This window comes from Microtus ochrogaster, linkage group LG2, assembly GCF_000317375.1.
Source record: "Microtus ochrogaster isolate Prairie Vole_2 linkage group LG2, MicOch1.0, whole genome shotgun sequence".
NCBI lineage: Eukaryota > Metazoa > Chordata > Mammalia > Rodentia > Cricetidae > Microtus > Microtus ochrogaster.
In genome coordinates, this window is record NC_022028.1 from 7,819,315 (window position 1) to 7,837,285 (window position 17,971).

At 45.3% G+C, this 17,971-nt stretch overlaps 1 protein-coding gene across 2 annotated transcripts in view; it reads right to left on the reverse strand.

The window, feature by feature from the left end:
• Nucleotides 1-1,131: 1,131 nt before the first annotated feature.
• Runx2 (runt related transcription factor 2) overlaps nucleotides 1,132-17,971 on the reverse strand; it is a 215,444-nt gene continuing 198,604 nt past the window's right edge. For both annotated transcript variants that reach the window (XM_005359818.3, XM_005359820.3), the window contains 2 exons: nucleotides 6,021-6,086; nucleotides 1,132-4,470 (listed from right to left, as the gene is read on the reverse strand). In XM_005359818.3, the coding sequence (XP_005359875.1) occupies nucleotides 3,995-4,470; nucleotides 6,021-6,086 (542 nt within the window). In that variant the 3' untranslated portion in view covers nucleotides 1,132-3,994. The remainder of the gene's footprint in view (nucleotides 4,471-6,020; nucleotides 6,087-17,971) is intronic.

The following is a 17,971-nucleotide window of genomic DNA, read 5'->3' on the forward strand; positions in this document are numbered from 1 at the left end:
AGAAGCACGGCAAACAACAGCACAGTGCTCACTATGACGCCCCCCCCCCCTCAAGGAGTAAAGAACCTCTGCTTTTACCTAGCTCTGGTACATCCTGGAAGGTGTAGGCAGGAGTGGATGTCAGACACGAACGAGAAAAGACCCAGGATACACACATAACGAAACGAAAAACAAAAAAAGCCTTTTTATTGAAAATTAAATTCAAACTTCAAATTAATATTACAATCATGAGGGAAAAATGCCAAATAATTCAATTTACAGTTGCAACATACAATACAAATAGTCCCTTTGAAGTCCAGAGTAAACTCATCCACAATCATGACCTGTGGCACAAAGCAGAATTTGTACAATACGTGCATGGAAAGCAAATCTCGGGCAATAGCAATCAGAGAAATAAAAAATAAAAACAAACGCTGTATTTACACAAAATGCTACAATTTTTTGTTGTTGTTGTTCCACAGAAATCTAAGAATGGTAGGCATATCAGAAGACATGGAGTTTTATTCAGAATACCTAGGAAATGACTGTAAGTTATGGTTTTGGCTGGTATATTTTTAAAGTACTGCATTACAAAGCAAACAATTACTTGTAAACATGAAGTAAACAGACAGCTATGAAAGTTCTCACATAGGAAACAATCTTTGTTTTAGATGCATTATCTATTTTAAGAACAACAAATTCAAAGTTTGGAAGAATTGTCTTTTATTGTTTCTTATTCTTTTCAATACTGTGGCTATCATTGCTTCTACTAAAGCTCTCTCTCTCTGTAGGTTTGTCAGTCCCTTTCCTTGGAGTAGACGGAACCCCCAACATGGCTCCTCCCTTCTGAATCTACCCTGGACAGTCTCTAAAGATGTGCAGATGTTTCTCTGTTTCCCAAGGGTCTCTGGGTAAAGGAGGAGACAGTTTAGAGAGCAAACAGTAGTTAATCTGTTAAGTCTCTCATTCCCTAACCTAAAACTAAAACCATGGTACCTGATCTGAGCTATGGCCTAGGTTAAAATTTCTGAGACACTGAAGAGTGTTTTTCTAAAAATCTGGCTGTGCCAGTCTGACGTAAATCCTAGGGATGTTTGTGCTCCTTTGAGAACTCTGTGTGTGTGTGTGTGTGTGTGTGTGTGTGTGTGTGTGTGTGTGTGTGTGTCGGGGGTGGGGAGGGCATTGGTTAGTACACATAGATGGTTCCAGATGTAAATAAGACATTGCTTTGGTCTTAAAACCAGAAATCATACATGTGACCCAGTGCAAACGGAGTGTTAAAAAGACAAGGGAAGAGGAAGGGGATTTTTAAATCCTAGCCGCACCCCCCCCCAAAAAAAAAAAAACAGAAGAAAGAATGGGTTCTGAGTAATGGGAGCCACCCAGTGAGGTGGCCGAAAGGTGGAGAGAAATACTTGAAATTTTCTCAAAGGGAGGGCAGAGGGAAACAACCTGTTTTCAAAGTGTCTCAGGGTTGCTGCCTGCAGCCACTACAGTAACAACAGGGCACTAGCGCATCCCCTCTAGTCCCTTAATATGTGTATTGTAAACTTTAAGAAGCCCTTTAACTTTAAGAAATAATGTAGAAATATAGTACCCCTTTTTTTAAAAAAAAATAATTAAATAGGGTGCAGCTGGCACCGATGATAACATCTTCATGTCAGTTAATGCAAGCTGACAAGTGTGACCAGACACTGGCTTTTGTAAGTGCTGCTGAAGTGGACAAACACATGGACGGTGGTGTGCTTCAAGCTACCACACGCGACAATAAATAGCATCGGTTAAGGCTTCCCGCTTGAGAAATACAAAGTGGCTTATCTATCTGAACATACTTGGTACACAGCCTTTAGAAGGCAAAGTGTTTGGGTTCAGTGGGGGCTTTCTTCCCCCCTCGATTTGCATCAGAAGGAGTTAGGAGGGATTCTAAGGAAAACCCAGACTGGAGGCACACACAGGACCACCTGCACCCAGACTGTCCCACACTGGGACAAAGGTCAACCTGAGAAAGGACAGAAAGCGAGGGGGTCGGGGGAGGGGCGAAAGGCAAGTGTCTGCAGAGCTCTGCTTAGGAGGACTCAGGATTCAAATGAAGGGGGCCCCCACCCCAACCCACCCCCCACTGCCTGTGCAGGAAGAGTGCCCGCATTTGCGTAGTGATGTCATTGAAGGATCCCTGGCTTGGATTAAGGTTTCACACTCAGGGATTGGCTGCAAGGTCCCAGCAATGGTCAAAGTGCATCCTCCAGGAGGGCTGGGTCTCAAATTCACACGCAGCGGCGGACACCAGTCGGCACATGGGCTTCCCTGCTCTTGGCCCTCCCTAGTGAGAAGCTGCTAATATCAAGGGATTCATGGAGGTTCTCACGGGCTGTGTCTACTGACAGCAGCCACAGTGGCCATGACTTGAGCTGACCAGCTTCCCTAGGACAGTGACTTCATTCTGCTCCTTGGAAGGCCGCTGGAGGCCCTCCTTGGCTAAGGCACTTTGGGCTTCCATGAATGACTGTGTGGTAAGGCTGACAGGGGCAGAGGCCTGGTGTGTCTGAGCTCCCTACACTACACATGTCGTGATTGAGCCTTTACCACCCATGTGGCTTTCTTTCAGCTGACTAGCTTCTCAACCACGAAGCCTGCGATTTAGAGTTCTGCTTAACTCTGAGACCACAGAACACTTTTCTGCAGTTATTCACTTGTGTTTGGCTTTTTAATACGACAAGAACCATAAAGACCATGCCACTACCACCACCACCCCAAAAAGAAAGAAATTAGGAAACCACATGTCTCCAGCATTTCATGCTGGTAAAGGGACCACATTAAGTGTTAAAGGGCTACAGGTCCATAGGTATTTTGCTTTTGTTTTTTTTTTAATCTTTAATTATTGCTTTAAAAGGTAAAAAGCTGTATCAGAGGCAATCAAAGACCTGAAAGAATGAAACAGCATTTCCTTCATACATCACAAAAACAACTACATCTAAAATATTTGGAGATGGAAGTTATCTTAAAAAAACCACATTGTGCCTGAAGGAATTGAAATTGCTTAGCAATATTTCAGATATGGCTCTAGCCCACTGAAGAAATTTGTTATTTAAGAAAAAGCACTTTTAGAGACCGAAGTCAACATATCATTACACTAAGAAATGTTCCAAAGGTCCAAATGTCATTAAATAATTATAAATATATCTTTAAAGTTATATGACCATTCACGTTAGCAAGTTACCTCAGATTTTACACATATTCATAATTTAAAAAAAGAAAAACAAATAACACACAGCCAACTCAAACACTATATCATTATGGCTATAATAAGGTATTGCCATTTTCAGTTTTGCATAAAGGGAGAAGGGGAAGGAAAGGGGGAGTCGGGATTTCTTTTGGTTAAATGGGGGAGATGGGGGAGTACAAAAAAGTAAAATAAAATAATCTATCCTGATCAGTATTTCTGAAGTCACTTTCTTAGAGTAGGAAGCAAAGGTAATAAGTGAACTCAAAAGTTCAGACGCGTGCCTGCAGCAAGTCTGAAGGCAAACCTTGGAACAGGCATTCAGAATGGACAGCCCTGGATGCGGCATTTATGCTACCTCCGCCCTTTCTGAGCGAGCGAGCGCACCGCACAGCCGGCTTTGCAGGCTGGTCTGCAGAGCGCACCGGCCCCTACACAGCCGAAGCTGTGGTTTCAAAGGACAGGGAGGAAGTGGCTTGGCTCTTCTTCCTCCTGAACCCGGAGTCCTCCTCTCTGAATTGGCAAAGGAACAGGTTACTTATGAAAACAGACCAGACAACAACACCTTTGACCATTTCTTCCTTGGTAAAGGGGACATCTTAAATAGTAAACAACATGAGACCCAGTTATGACTGTCTCTACCCTCTTAGGGTTGCAAGATCACGACTAGGGATGGACTGAGAAATCTTCTAGATAGACTAATCAATATACATATATATGCACTCTTTATATATGTATATATTAACACATGAGGGATGTGACCCCTGGATGCCACTGGGCCACAGCTGAGGAATTTCAATATGGTCGCCAGACAGATTCATCCATTCTGCCACTAGAATTCAAAACGGTTGGGGAACTGCTGTGGCTTCCATCAGCGTCAACACCATCATTCTGGTTAGGCAAATTTGGATTTAATAGCGTGCTGCCATTCGAGGTGGTGCATGGCGGAAGCATTCTGGAAGGAGACCGGTCTCCTCCCGGTACCACGGGGAATTGATAGGGCGCTGACGAAGTGCCATAGTAGAGATATGGAGTGCTGCTGGTCTGGAAGGGTCCACTCTGGCTTTGGGAAGAGCCTGGGTAGGGTGGTGGCAGGTAGGTGTGGTAGTGAGTGGTGGCGGACATGCCGAGGGACACGCCTGACGTGACGGGCGGGGTGTAAGTAAAGGTAGCTGGATAGTGCATTCGTGGGTTGGAGAAGCGGCTCTCAGTGAGGGATGAAATGCTTGGGAACTGCCTGGGGTCTGAAAAAGGGCCCAGTTCTGAAGCACCTAAAAATTATAACAGAAGATGGGGAGGGGGAAACATCTGTAAATATCAATTAAAATGATAGAATTTTTTTTTACAAGATTTAAGAAAAAAAAAAAAGAAAGAAAACTTTAGCTTTCTCCCAAGGAACAGCAAGTCACAAACAGATTTTCAAACGCACTGCTCACCTGGGGCTGGGCTTTCCCCACGTTACAATCTTAATGACATTTATCCTTGAGTTCTCCAGCCCCGAAAATCCCAAAGGACTTTTTAAAGCCAAATGTATGCTAGGCCCTGTGTGGAAGCCAACCCAACCCCCGAGTCACCAGATCTGTCACCAGACTTTAAGACTGGATCTTCATCGACAGTTCTCACCCCACCCCATCTCTCTTTTTGTTTTTTATTGCAGTTTAGGGTATCTGAAGTGAAACTTGTACTAAATCAGACCAACTCATTTTTCCTAATGCAGTGTAAACAAATTCTAAAGATTTATTATTTTACCCCTTGGGAGGGGGGCTTCTTTGTTCAGATAAGTACATCAAACAGATTCCCTCAACATATTCCTCCTAATTCTTTTTAAAAGAATTTAAGACCTTGTTACAGTCCTCATTGTAGCCATGGTAAAAAAAAAAAAAAAAAATCAAAGCAGATTTCAATGGTAATCTAACACTATCTTGCTTCTCTGGGGGTGTTGGGGAGAGTCCTCAGAAATTCTCCCTTGAGTCATAACTAAGTGAGAAGGTATTGAAGGTGGGGTGGGGTGGGGTGGGGTGCGTGGGAGGGTGGAGGGGGTGAGGACCTAGACAGTCACTGCCTTTCAGAGTCTTGAGGAGTGACACAGAACCAGATTTAGGTCGGGTGCCCACATCAATTTTTCTAAAGGTTTCAGGCCGAGGAGAGATTAAAAGGAGGGCTCTCAGCTGATCGCCTGAACCCTGCACTAAAGTGGGCTTTCAAAATTTGGGGGGCTTTAAAAGCACAGAAGCAGACATGGCTTCCCTTTGGAACTTCCACTTTCGAAGCTCCCAGTGTGCCTCCTTAGCAGAGCCCTCTGCCGTCTACCTCCTGAAGGCACAGCTAGAGACTTTGCACGTGCAAGCCAGCCTTCTGAAATAGATAAAACTCATAGCTGTGATCTTGGGGTTCCTTGCAATTTTCTAGAATTGACAGAATTATGGCAAGCCCTTTGGTAATATCAATGTCGCTTGCTAAGACTATGACCCCGAAGCTTCCCTTTCCTTTCTGATTTGGCTTTTCTGTATCTGCATTTGCTGCAGGTTTTAGCTGCAAGCGAAAGTCCCTCAGCCCAATTGGTGCTCAGGCTTTCTTCTGGGACAGTCTGATGTTTACTGAAGGGATCGTTTCAAGTAAGTGTCCCAAAAGGCCTGTTGGCTGGTGGTTGGTGTTTGTAAGAATGCACGCTGCTTGTACCTTCACCTGGAGCTGGGATTCAGGCATGGAATACATTTATCATACAAAGTAACTGCTTGAAAGCAACATGGGGTTAACAAACCTTTCTCTCACAAACCAGAAGACAGCCCAGCCCAGCCCCCCAGCAATTGGGAAGTCTCACCTGCCTGGCTCTTCTTGCTGAGAGAGGAAGGCCAGAGGCAGAAGTCAGAGGTGGCAGTGTCATCATCTGGAAAAGGAGGGGACGAACTCTAAGTTCCCTTCCAGCTCTAGCATTGATATCTGGTCTATGACATTAATTCCAAAGCAGGAGGAGAAAGAACGGCCTTGGGGTGTGGGGGGGTTCCCATCCCTCATTAGTGCCTTCCCAGAACCCACGGGCCCATCTGCAGAAGGTGCACAGCAAATGAACTGCCTCCAACACTAGAAGCAAACACTTTCAAGATGACAAACTGAAATGCATGCAGCCAGGCACTTAGGGTCTGCTCTTTATAACCCCCTCCCTCCCTTGCCTGTCCTCTCCCTCCCCCCTCCCCCTAAAGGAGAGTTGGATAAGCCCGAGTTTTAGGCGATGGTGTGCAAATTAGAAACGGGAACAGATGAGAGTCCCCACCTCCCTGCACTGTATTTATGGCCCGCTGCAGACAGTGCGGACCCCAAGCAGAGGCCACAGGTGGCCCTCAGCTGCTTTCTTGCCCCACAGGATCTAGATGGAGTGGAGGGGCCAGCCTAACAGACACAGGCAGGCCACTTCCCTGTGCAGGAAGTTCAGTACCCAGAGCACATGGCCAGAATAACTGTAGTCATTTAAAAAGGAAAGAAGTCACACTTCAAACGTCAACATTCGCCCCTCCAAAGCAGCGCAGACTTCACTTACAGATAGGCAGGTGAATGTTTTTTTTAAAGGCTTCTACATGTATTTATTTTTTCTTAAAACTACATTTTAGAAATAATTAAAATTCCATATGGCTTCACTTATTTTGATGCCGACGTTTTTATTAAAACTCTTTATGGGGGACCCTGCTAGTAAAGTCTGATAAGGCTTTGTGTTTTCTCCAACCACACAGCACTATTTTAGCTGCTACATTTTGCTGATGTTTTTATTGCTCGGCGGCATATGCCAAGATCGCTGTAGTTTTGGGGTTTAGAGACATTAACTAACACAAACCGACAGTCACCTTTCAATGGGTGAGCTCTGGCTGGGGTTCATTTGTCATCATGGAAAACAATGGGGCAAGTGTCTGTTGGGGTCACAGCATGGTGACCAGCCACTTCTTTGAGACTGTGATGTCTTGAGGACCAGCTCTTTCTTGACTGAATGAACTAAAGTAGACTTGAGAGATTCCTTGAAATCTATGAACAATAGTGTTTTCTGGAATTTTCTCAGTCATTTCATGTGAGCAGGTGTTATTTCTGAAGCTGACTGCGGTGTATTGGGTATGAAGAAATAAGAACTTTTCATGTATGATGGGCAGGTGGGAAGAATCCTAATAGAAACCCCAATTTATTTACAACCATTGTTCCAGAGGGAAGAAAGGCAACTTCAGTTTCTCTCCCTGACTAGGTCTGCACCTGAACTTGTCATCTGTCTTATACGAGTTCTGTGTTTTTTTTTATATCTCCTTTTTGGGTGATTTTGACAATGACACTGCTCCTTTGTGTCATCAGCCACATTACAGCCACAAACTTAAAAAAAAATAGTTAAAAACATATAGTGAATTGACTGTGGGAAATGTCGATTTGGCTTGTTAAAAAATGCCCGCAAGAAGAAAGCCTGGAGTATTCTAAAAGTGCTGGTAAACCCATCTAACTTTGTGCATGTAACCCCTCCTCCCCGGTGACAGGCCTGTTGCCTCAGAGCAACCCAGACATCTTAAAGCTCCAGCTGCTGTCATCCACTGAGTAAATAAAGCTAAGGTCATTCTTTGTGCTGTTGGCCGTAAATGATCTTGTTCATGTACAAGGTACGCTAAACTGTACTTTTAAAAAAAATGGAAACAGCCAGGAAATTGAGGGTTCTACTGTCCACATGAGACCTGGTTGGAAGAGTCTCAAAATTAACCTGGGGTGCAGTTAAGTCTGCAATCCAGCACCAGAAGGCTACGGTAGGACTATGCATGTTTAACCCTGGACTACATAGTGAGTTCCAGGCTAGTTTGGGCTACAGGGCTGAGATCCCTATCTCAAAATAAAATCACAGCTTCAAAATGGTGTTTCAAGTGCCTGGTGGCTGACAGAAGTCAGTGAACCTCCAAGATGACGCATCTTCCTGATAGGCTAGTTTGACTCAACCTGGGAATGGAGCCACACTAACACAGTAAACCTGAAAACCGTGGCAGACTGCACACTTGGGTGACTTTTTTGGAGGACTAAAAATGATTTCCACAAAACTTTGTACCTATCAGCAGGGCAGTGCTGGTGTGTATCCTGGATCCCAGCACTCAGGAGGCAGAGGCAGACCAGGCAAACCTCTGTGCGTTTGATACCAGCCTGGTCAACAGAATGGGTTCAGGACAGCCAGGACTGTCTTAGGAAGAAAAAAAAAATGTACCTATGACTCTTTATGCTATGTCCCCTGGTCTCCCAAGTTAGCCATGGGTCTCCTGCTGTGGAAGCATGCTAATGGGAAAGTCTAAGCATCCCATGGATTGTCGTCTAATCCACACTTGACAGCTAGAGGAGCCCAAGTCAGACAGGAGCTCTTCCCTCAGTCAGCATCCCCACACAGTGAAGCGCAGCGAGGGAGGCAGAGCCAGAGACAGACACCCTGTGACTGCTCAGAGAAGACAAGCAGTCTGTGCTACCCTTGAGGAATCGGGTTGAACCGATCACAGCCCCCCTCTCCACTTCTCTCACTTTGTCTAATTGGAAACTACTCAAGTAGACTCTTTAGGTATCTCAGTGTCACCCCAGTGATGATTACCATTTAGGGGGACCCTCTTATGCTCCACTCTGGCCACATCGTAGATCTAACCTGATAAACAGCAACCGGTTCCAGTTGCTTAGGGTACAAGAAGAATGGAATCCAGGTCAAAGGCTCCATCCCTTGGGATGCCCTGGCTTCCTACAGATGTGCTCTTTCTGAAGCTGCTGTCTCCACTCCCAGCCACAGCTGGACAGTGTGCAAACAAACTGCCTTAAGGGGGAACTCCAAGAGTCTTGCTGTGGAAAGCAGCGGCAGAAGCCCCTCACAGGCTCACACAGACTGGGAAGGATACATCCATAAAATGCACGAGGCCCAAATAAAAACAAAGTCAAAGTTAAAAGAAAAAAAAACTGCCTCTCCCCACAAAGTCTGTGAGAGGAAAGCCAGCAGGTTCTCCTTACCTAGTGGGGTTTCTGGAGTCTTCAGAGAAGGGGAAAGTGTGTGAAACCCAGACAGGAGGAATACAGGAGAAGCTTGGACTTGGCTCTCGGGTCTCCTATCGCCTACCACAGCTCTTTCATGATCTGCTCCCCAGTGCTGCTTACCCTGGATCATGTCTGACTCACAGTTAAAGACAGCTGCGGAAGGCACAGATTTCTCCTGTCAGGGCTTATGAATGGGAATACTCAGTCTTCTCTTTTTTAAATATTATTTACTCCTTTTGGGTGTGTGTGTGTGTGTATGTGTGTGTGTGCATGCGCGCACTATATGTATATACCCATAATGGCTGAAAGACATCATTGGCACTGGGCTATCTTTCTGGCCCTCCTCTCCTTTTTGGAAGTACTGGGGAATCAAACATATAGCCTCAGGCATACTAGACTAGCTCTCTACCACTGAGCTACAGAGCCACAGCACAGTAGCTAATAATCGCCATTTCTAAGCCCTATCTTTAAGATACATATATCATTTAGTAGACCGTAGCTAAACAGTTGTTATTGAAAACAGCAAAGAGGTCTTTACAATCAAAGGAAACTGGAGTTTAAGGATAGAAAAGTACTTGTTACTAAGGGGTGTCAGCTGGGAAATGGGGCATGTTGGCGTCCTGACTAAACAGTAAGCAGAACCAACATGACCCAGCCGAAGGAGCAGACAGAGGCAGAAGAAATACAAAGAGCCTTGAATCTAACGAAACATCAGCACATTCAGAGCCCGTCCGTGCGCTAAGGACACCACTGTGTGACAGGAAAAGCCAGCTGCCTGGCAGCCAGGTGTTAATTTCAGAGATACTTTGGGGGCAGTTACCTGGCAGGAGTTATTGCTTCAACAAATCTCAAATGAAGCTCATGAACTTTTTATTAACCTGAGACATCCTTCCCGGGCACACAGACCACACAAGACCCACCCAGGGCTGCTGTCCTCCTTCCGCTTCAATACTTCGGCTGTCCCATCCCAACTGCCTGCGTATGGACCAACGTCCTATTTGGCTCCCCTTCCAACAGTAGTCCTCTGTGCCGCTCTTCCGAGCCCTTGCTCGCGCCTCCACTGACTTAGTAGCTGTTTCTTAGTCTGTTCTGCCTCACTAGAGTCAGCTTTAGATGGCACGGGATTTATCTTATTTCCCTCTCTCATCCCTCCCAGAACCTAGTACATTGTAAGAGCCTCAAATGGATATATATGTATATGTATGTATGCATGTATATAAGTATGAGCGGTTGGATGGAAAACAAGAGAATGAGCTTAGGTGTCAGCATCTCTGACATGGCCAGTATACTCGCAACACAGTAAAAATGTGCATCAAAGCCCTGGGGAGAGCTGAAGAGTTGGCTCAGCGTGTAAGAGAGCCCACCTGTAACTCGGTTCAAGGGGGTCTGATATCCTCTGGCCTCCAGGGCACATGCATACACATAGCATGCTCCAAGTCACGTAGCCACACAGTCTACGCATAAATAAAAGTAATAATTAAATCTGTTTTAAACACGCTTTGGGTGGCTCATGTCTGTAATCTCAGGACTCAGAAGGCTGAGGCATATGGAAGATCACCATGAGTTTGAGTCCAGAATAGACAACATGGTTAGTCTGAGGCCAGCTTAGCTTAGGCTGGTTACATAGATAGTGTCTTAGCAAAACATAAAACTATTAAAAAAAACAAAAACAAACAAAAAAAACAAAACTAAGCAATGCTGACACCCAATCTAAAATGAAATGTAAGTGCATTTCATACCTAAAACCTTGTTAAATGCTCTTTAAAAGGGACACCAAGCTACTCGCAGTATGATGATGCAGCATGCATGCATCACCTGACCTCACGCTGCCCGGCAGCATTTGCAACAAATGTCCCTGTTTCTCTAGCATGCTAGTCCTTCCTTCTGACACCGGCCCTACCTCAGAACCAGCATGCGTGCAGCTGCAGACTGGAAGACCCTGGGGAAGAGATGAAACGGAGGGATGGGGAGACTCAGATCAGAGATGCGATACGTGTCCTTCCAGCCTGTTAGTGCACTTGTCCCTGCTCGGGAGCTTGGGCCTGCCCACTGCTGCCATTAAAGTCATGGTATTTATTTGGAATCAGTAAGGTAATGGGGACAAAAATGGAAACTTTCTGAATGTCTGCACTTGTGTAAACAGCCAGCATTTCAGAGTCATTAATCACCATTGATGGGGGTTTTAGCTCAATCAACAATCATTGGTGGGTGTGGCTGGATAGTAAGAGCACTGTCTCCCTCATAAAGACCCTCAGTTCCATGGCTAGAATTGGAGGGATAGGGAAAGGAGAGAGAGAGAGAGAGAGAGAGAATGAATGAATGAAAATGAATCATTGATGCATTGATGGTCTTGACAAATAAGACCTAGGGTCTCTGGGTCCATGGGGCCAGGGGAAGCAGGGACTCCAAAGTGTCCTCCTGTTCCACACCCAACACCCTCCCTCCCTTCTGCTGCCTGATGAGGCAGAAAGTGAGGGTGGGAAAGGACACAGAATCTGCACTCTGTAGAAACACCAGGGAGAGGGGACTCTTTCGCTTGCAGAGCTTCCTTTCCAAGCCAAGGCAGCAGAGCTTGAAAACCAGGGATGGCCACCCTTACCACGTGCAGACGGCTCTACCCCTTCTGGTGAGGCACAGCCGAGTCACTGTGCAAAGAATGTGTGAAAATGAGAAGAAGCCTGAGCATGCATGCAGAGTTACTTTCCACACGTGACACCTTGTCCCTCAGCCCCTCGGTATGCATGTGCTTCCTGCTGATGTGACACAAACTTGGGGCTCGCGGGTGGGCTACACTGTGGCTGCCCCCTCAGGGTTCCCAGACCAAGGTAAGCAAGCACCCACAGCAGAACTCATGGCCACGGAAGAACACCCCCTCCCGTGGTGTGCAAATCTGTACTACGTTCTTATCGAGTATCCCTTGAATATTTGTGTCTATAAGCTTACCATGCTGTTTAGATTAAAGCATAGCCATTGGCATTCGCATTGTTTTTAGATAGGTATTTTCATTTTGAAATGACCCAGCTGTTTTTCTCCTGCATGTACACCACAGCGTTCTCTCTATACCCTACCACAGCCCATGTTTACTGTTGCCTTATTCACTATAGAAAAGAACTGGAATCAGCCCAGTTGTCTATCAACAGATAAATGAATAATGAAACATATATATGTGTGTGTATATATGTGATATATATATATAGTATATAGTATATATATATCACATATCACATACTTAGCTCTAAAGAATAAAGTTAAAAATTTGTAAGAAAATGGATAGATTTAGACTGTATATTGTTAGGTAAAGTCACATGATCTCAAAAAGAAACTATTTCACTCTCATATGTAGAGTGTAGCCAACAATATGTGCATCTATGGAAACAAATGTGCATACGGGTTCAGAATAACATGAAAGAAAACAAATTAAACATGAAGCAGTGAGGAAGAACAGAATGCAAGCAATGGACGCAAGTCATAAAATAGACTATAAAGCTTTTCTAAGTCTAATTCTATTATGGACATTTTTGTTTTTGATGGTGGATAAGTGCATAAAATTTATTCAGTACTAAAAGTGTAACATTTAATGTGAAGCTTCACAGCTTCTATTCTGAATGTCAGTTCTAACTATCTAGACGTTCACTGAGTTGCATAGACCATGGGCATGGTTAATTTTTGGTGTGCAATGGTTTTTACTTACTTGCAAAGTTTTTATAATAATGTTTGCTTTAAAAAGTTGTTTTATTATTAGTAAAATGAAGCACACTAAAGAAATGAACTCTGTCTTGGTGTGTGTGTGTGTGTGTGTGTGTGTGTGTGTGTGTGTGCGCGCGCACGCAGGTGAATATGCATGCCTGTAAGTGGAAGCCAGAGATTGGAGTTCATCAATTTGGCTGGCCTGGCCAGCCAATAAGCTTGAGGGACCTACCCATTTCTACTTCCCCCAAGTGGACTTTCACATGGGTGCTGGAAATCTGAACCTGGGTCCTGAACCTCATGCTTCAAAGGCAGGCACTTTCCCAAGTGAGCCACCTCCCCAACACATCCTTCCTTTAGACGGTATCTAATATGTCAATGGGAAAGACAAGTGTGTCAAAGTCCTACTGAGCAAGTGAATGCTACTTTAGTCTCCAGAAGACATGATCCAAGAGTCAAATCCAGACTATACACAAAACACTACTCTGCATGGTCACACCTAGATTTGAAAGGGATTTATACCAGCTGTCCTCGAATTGATGCCCTCATACTAAATATGACTAAGCAACACAACGTTTAACTTAGCTTCATGACCTCATAAGCAGGAAAGCACACATTTTAGGGAATGCAGAGGGACACACTGAAGAGAACAGCAGAACGAGAAATGGAACCAATCTTTAGGACAATAAAATGACTAGCAAGCGCCATAGTCTTAGGCATTAAAAAAGTGCCTTGAGTCTCCAGTATAAACATTTATTTTCAGCGTTGTAATAAACTGTGCTTCCTACAGCATGCTCCCAAATTCAGACAGAGCAGCTGATCCTAAGGCTAAGAAAGTCTGTTACACAGAGGGCAGGAGTAGGGCGAGAGCCCGACTCTGGCAATCTCGAGAAATACAACTGTGCTTTTAAACCCACCCCAATTTTAAGGATATTGCTGGAATAATACACTTCCGCTTTGTGGAAGGGGAAGGGGCAGACGGTAAAGACGTGGGAGCCTGTGCGGATGTATCCAGGGACCCAGGGCAGAGGAGAAGGAAGGAGCCAAAAGCCGCGAGGGTGGAAAAGTGGGACGACGGGAAGAGGGGAATGATCTCGCTAGGCCTTGATTAGGAACATTTTAAAGGCACGGTGGATAGTCTTTGAAACCAGATCCACTGCAGGAAGGAGGCCAGCACCCAGGACACCCTGTCTTTCAGAAGGGGCCACCCACGGTGCCGCGAGTCATATGACTGCTCTGTCACATCCTGAAGCCATTTCCAGCCCATGCACACGTCTGAGCTCCCATTTAGAGAGGATGGGATATATTGGGAACACACATATGGAAACACTTTCAGAGAATCAGTTTCCATGAAATTCATAATGAGCCAAGTGGCTTCAGATGTGGTTGCGTTCCTCCGATTAGCCAGGAAAAAAAAAAAAAAAAAAAAGAGGAGGGAAAAAGGAGGAAAAAGGGGGCAAACCCACCCTTTCAGACCCTATTTCAGTTTCAGAAAAATTAAAAACCACTAATGAGTTATGGCTACAAAAACACGGAGCCACGATTAAAATGGGAGGAACTAGGAAAATGAGGCAGAGAGATCGGAAAGCAATAGTCTTTAACCCCTAAAAATAACAGCTTCTATATCGGTAATCTTATCTTGAATCTGGGGCGGCTTTCCTGTGATAGTATCTACCCCGCGCGGCGTAATTAATTTTCTGACATCCTGGCAGAAACCAACGCAGTGCGCATGCCCACACGAAGGAGCACGAGGAGGAGGGGAGCAGGGGAGGGAGGCAGAGGCTGCAAGACCAACTCTTATTTGATAGCACATGTGGTCAATTAAGATTATTTTTAAAACTGCAAGTCAATGATAAATTGTTCCTAAGAATTTCTCTCTTTCTTTGAGCTAGAATTCAGAGAGGGTAATCTGGTACTTTGCCGTGGTTTGAGCTACCGGTAACGTGGACTGTACTGAAAGTAGCAATTTCTGAACTGGCTGACAGGTTATCTATTAGCCACCAAAGCTCAGGTGATCAGGAGAAGGAGACAAATAGGGAGGTTTCTTACAGGACACCTACGTGATATTAGTGAGGTTAAACATATTAAAACAAACCTACAAAAACTTCACATGAATTTTTAGATAAAACATGAGATTTGAAAATACTCTGCTTAGGGGGAACTGCGGATGTCAGTCAGCTGGGGGAAACATGGCGAAGGAGTCTTGGGTTTTCATTTGCCCTTTGGGGTGCTGCCGTGGAAAAGTCTGGGCAGCATTTCTTTGAAGCCTGGTGGTAAGCCGAAACCCATGATGGAAGAATGCTCTGACCTGTCATTGCCTAGCTGATGGGTTGGCAATCAGAGCTGGTGATTGCTTAACCAACCAACCTTTGCTTTTCCCCAGCCGCATATGTCTCTCTAAGAGATGTGATATCCATAGCAACCCACAGGGCTAGCGGAGGCTGGCTCAGAGGGAAGAGCCGCCAACCCATGGAGTGAGCAGAGGCTGGCTCAGAGAAAGGGGCCGCCAGCCCATGGAGTGAGCAGAGGCCGCTCAGAGGGAAGAGCTGCCAGCCCAGCAGCTAAGACACCACTGCCACAGCAGCAGATGGGATGGTTTCTATGAAACCCCTGCCACTTACATTATGTCATTAAATCCACAAAGGAGACAGTATCACCCACCCTATTTTCTGAATGACAATTTTTTAAAGTTGCAGATGAGTTCAGGGTGGCCCAGAACCTGACGCTAGACCTGTGTGGCCCTGCCGCCATTCAGGAAGACCGTCAAGTCAACTCTGACAGACTGGCTAAGGATGAGAGAGGTCCTGGTAGACTGGGGGGGGGGGGTGGAGGAGGAGGCAGGGGCAACCGTGAGGATGGAGCCAGGATGGGTGTGCTTGGGGAACTGATGTCTGCCACCTTCTGCCATACTTGACCCTGCCCTTGAATATGCCTGGGAAGAGAGATGCATGGGGAAAAAAGATGCCTGGGAAGAGAGATGCCCGAGAAGAGAGATGCCCAGGAAGAGAGATGCCCAGGAAGAGAGATGCCCAGGAAGAGAGATGCCCAGGAAGAGAGATGCCCAGGAAGAGAGATGTGTGGCACAGGGAATGGGGCTAATTTCCACACCCTCTCCCCTGTTGCAAGACTGTATTTTGGGGATAGATTTTGTCATCTTTGTCTTATAAAGTGGCACCTCTACATGAAAGCCCAACCCAGCCTCAGACTAGACCTCTGGGGTGGTTTGAATGAGAAGTCTCCCATAATTGTCAGGCATCTGAATACTTGGTCCCCAGTAACCTGTGCTGTTCTGGGAGCCTTAGGAGGTGTGGCCTTTGGCCTTGTGAGAGGAAGTGTGCCACTGGAGACAGACTTTAAGGTTTCAAAAGCCACATGTCAGATTCCCAGTTAGCTCTGTTTCCTGTTTGTGGTCTGAGATGCAAGCTCTCAGCTTCCAGCTCCAGCCGCCATGTCTGTTGCCTTCTGTTCCTGCCAATATGGACCATACCCCGCTGGAACCATAAGGTCCACATAAACGCTTTCTTCTCCAAGTTATCTCAGTCACAGTGTTTTATCACAGCGGTAGAAAGTACCAAAGACACCTCCCAACAGACCTCACGCTGATTCACAAGCAGGCCAGGGGAAGGAGGAGCTGGTTCCAGACAGCAGAACGGAAGCCCCACCACCACCACCACCTCCATAACCCAACTAGTTACTTGTGGGGAAAAAGTGTTTATGCCCCCTTTCCACACTGGGCTTGTCCTACTGGCATCTAGTACTTTTGTGCAAATAGAATTCCTGATAGGAGAGCACACAGAATTTCTTTCCAAACAGGCATCCTCGCTTGCTTCCTACTGATGTGATAAACACCATGCGCAGAAGCATGGGCATGGAGAGGAAAGGGTTAATGTCACCTTATAGGCTACATTCCATCATCATGGGAAGTTAAAGCAGGAACTCAAAGCAGGAACCCGGAACCAGGAACTGAAGCAGTGGCCATGGGGGAACACCGCTTGTATCCCATAACTTACTATCCTGCCTTCTCAGACAACTCAGGACCACCCTCCCCCCAAAGGTGGCACCACCCACAGTGAGCTGGGACCTTCTACATTAACCATTAATCAAGATGGTTAATTCTCCCACAGACTTTCCTATGGGCCAATCCAAAAGAGGCATCATGTATATTCTTGATTGAAGCTTCTTTTCCCAGATAACTCTAGCTTGTGTCAAGCTGATAAAAAAGCAACCAGGACAATAGGGAAACGAATTAAGCCAGCATGGTAGCATATGCCTGTAACCCCAGCACTCAGACAGCTGAGGCAGGAGGATAACGAGTTGAAGGGCAGCCTAGGCTATCTAACTAGACCCTGTCCCCCCAAAATGAAACAAAACAGACACCAGGAACAAGCAATTTTTTCCCCAGGAGTGCTGGTACGGCTTCTCATGTGACTATGTAGATACAATGGCATCAGAAACCAAATATCACCTTCTATTTAAGTGAAAATTGGACTTAGTCTGAAAGCGTTCCTTTCCCTTTGTCAGTAAACACTAGTCTAAAGCCAGGGAGAAGAGGCTGGGACTACTACAGCCTTATGTAACCTCGGAAGCTAAGTGTGGCATTACTGTAACTAGTTCCTCTGACTGTCTCAAAGGTTTTCCACTCGAGCCCTGAACACAGAATTAACTCAAAACTTCTGCAAGAAAAACGTCCCTTTTAGAGTTTGATTTGGCATCCATTTCAAAGAACTGTTTGTATATTTTAGAATAAGGAGACTTCTCCTTTGATTGAAACCTTTCTTTTAACAATGGACAAGAGAAGATTTCCCCTCTGAATGACTTAAACAAAAACAAACACGTCTTAGTTACATAGACCCTTGTTCTCAGAGTCATCTTTTTTTTTTATGAGAAATCAAGTCCTACAGATTGTTAAGCATTTGGCAAAAGCCTTCAAACAGCAAAAGTTTAATAATGAAATTTTCCTTTTCGTAGGAGATAAATAAATAGTAGCCTCCAAATGGAACTTTCACTTTCTCTTCACTTGCTAGCATTCCAGTCAGTACACACCACATACACACACACACACACACACACACACAC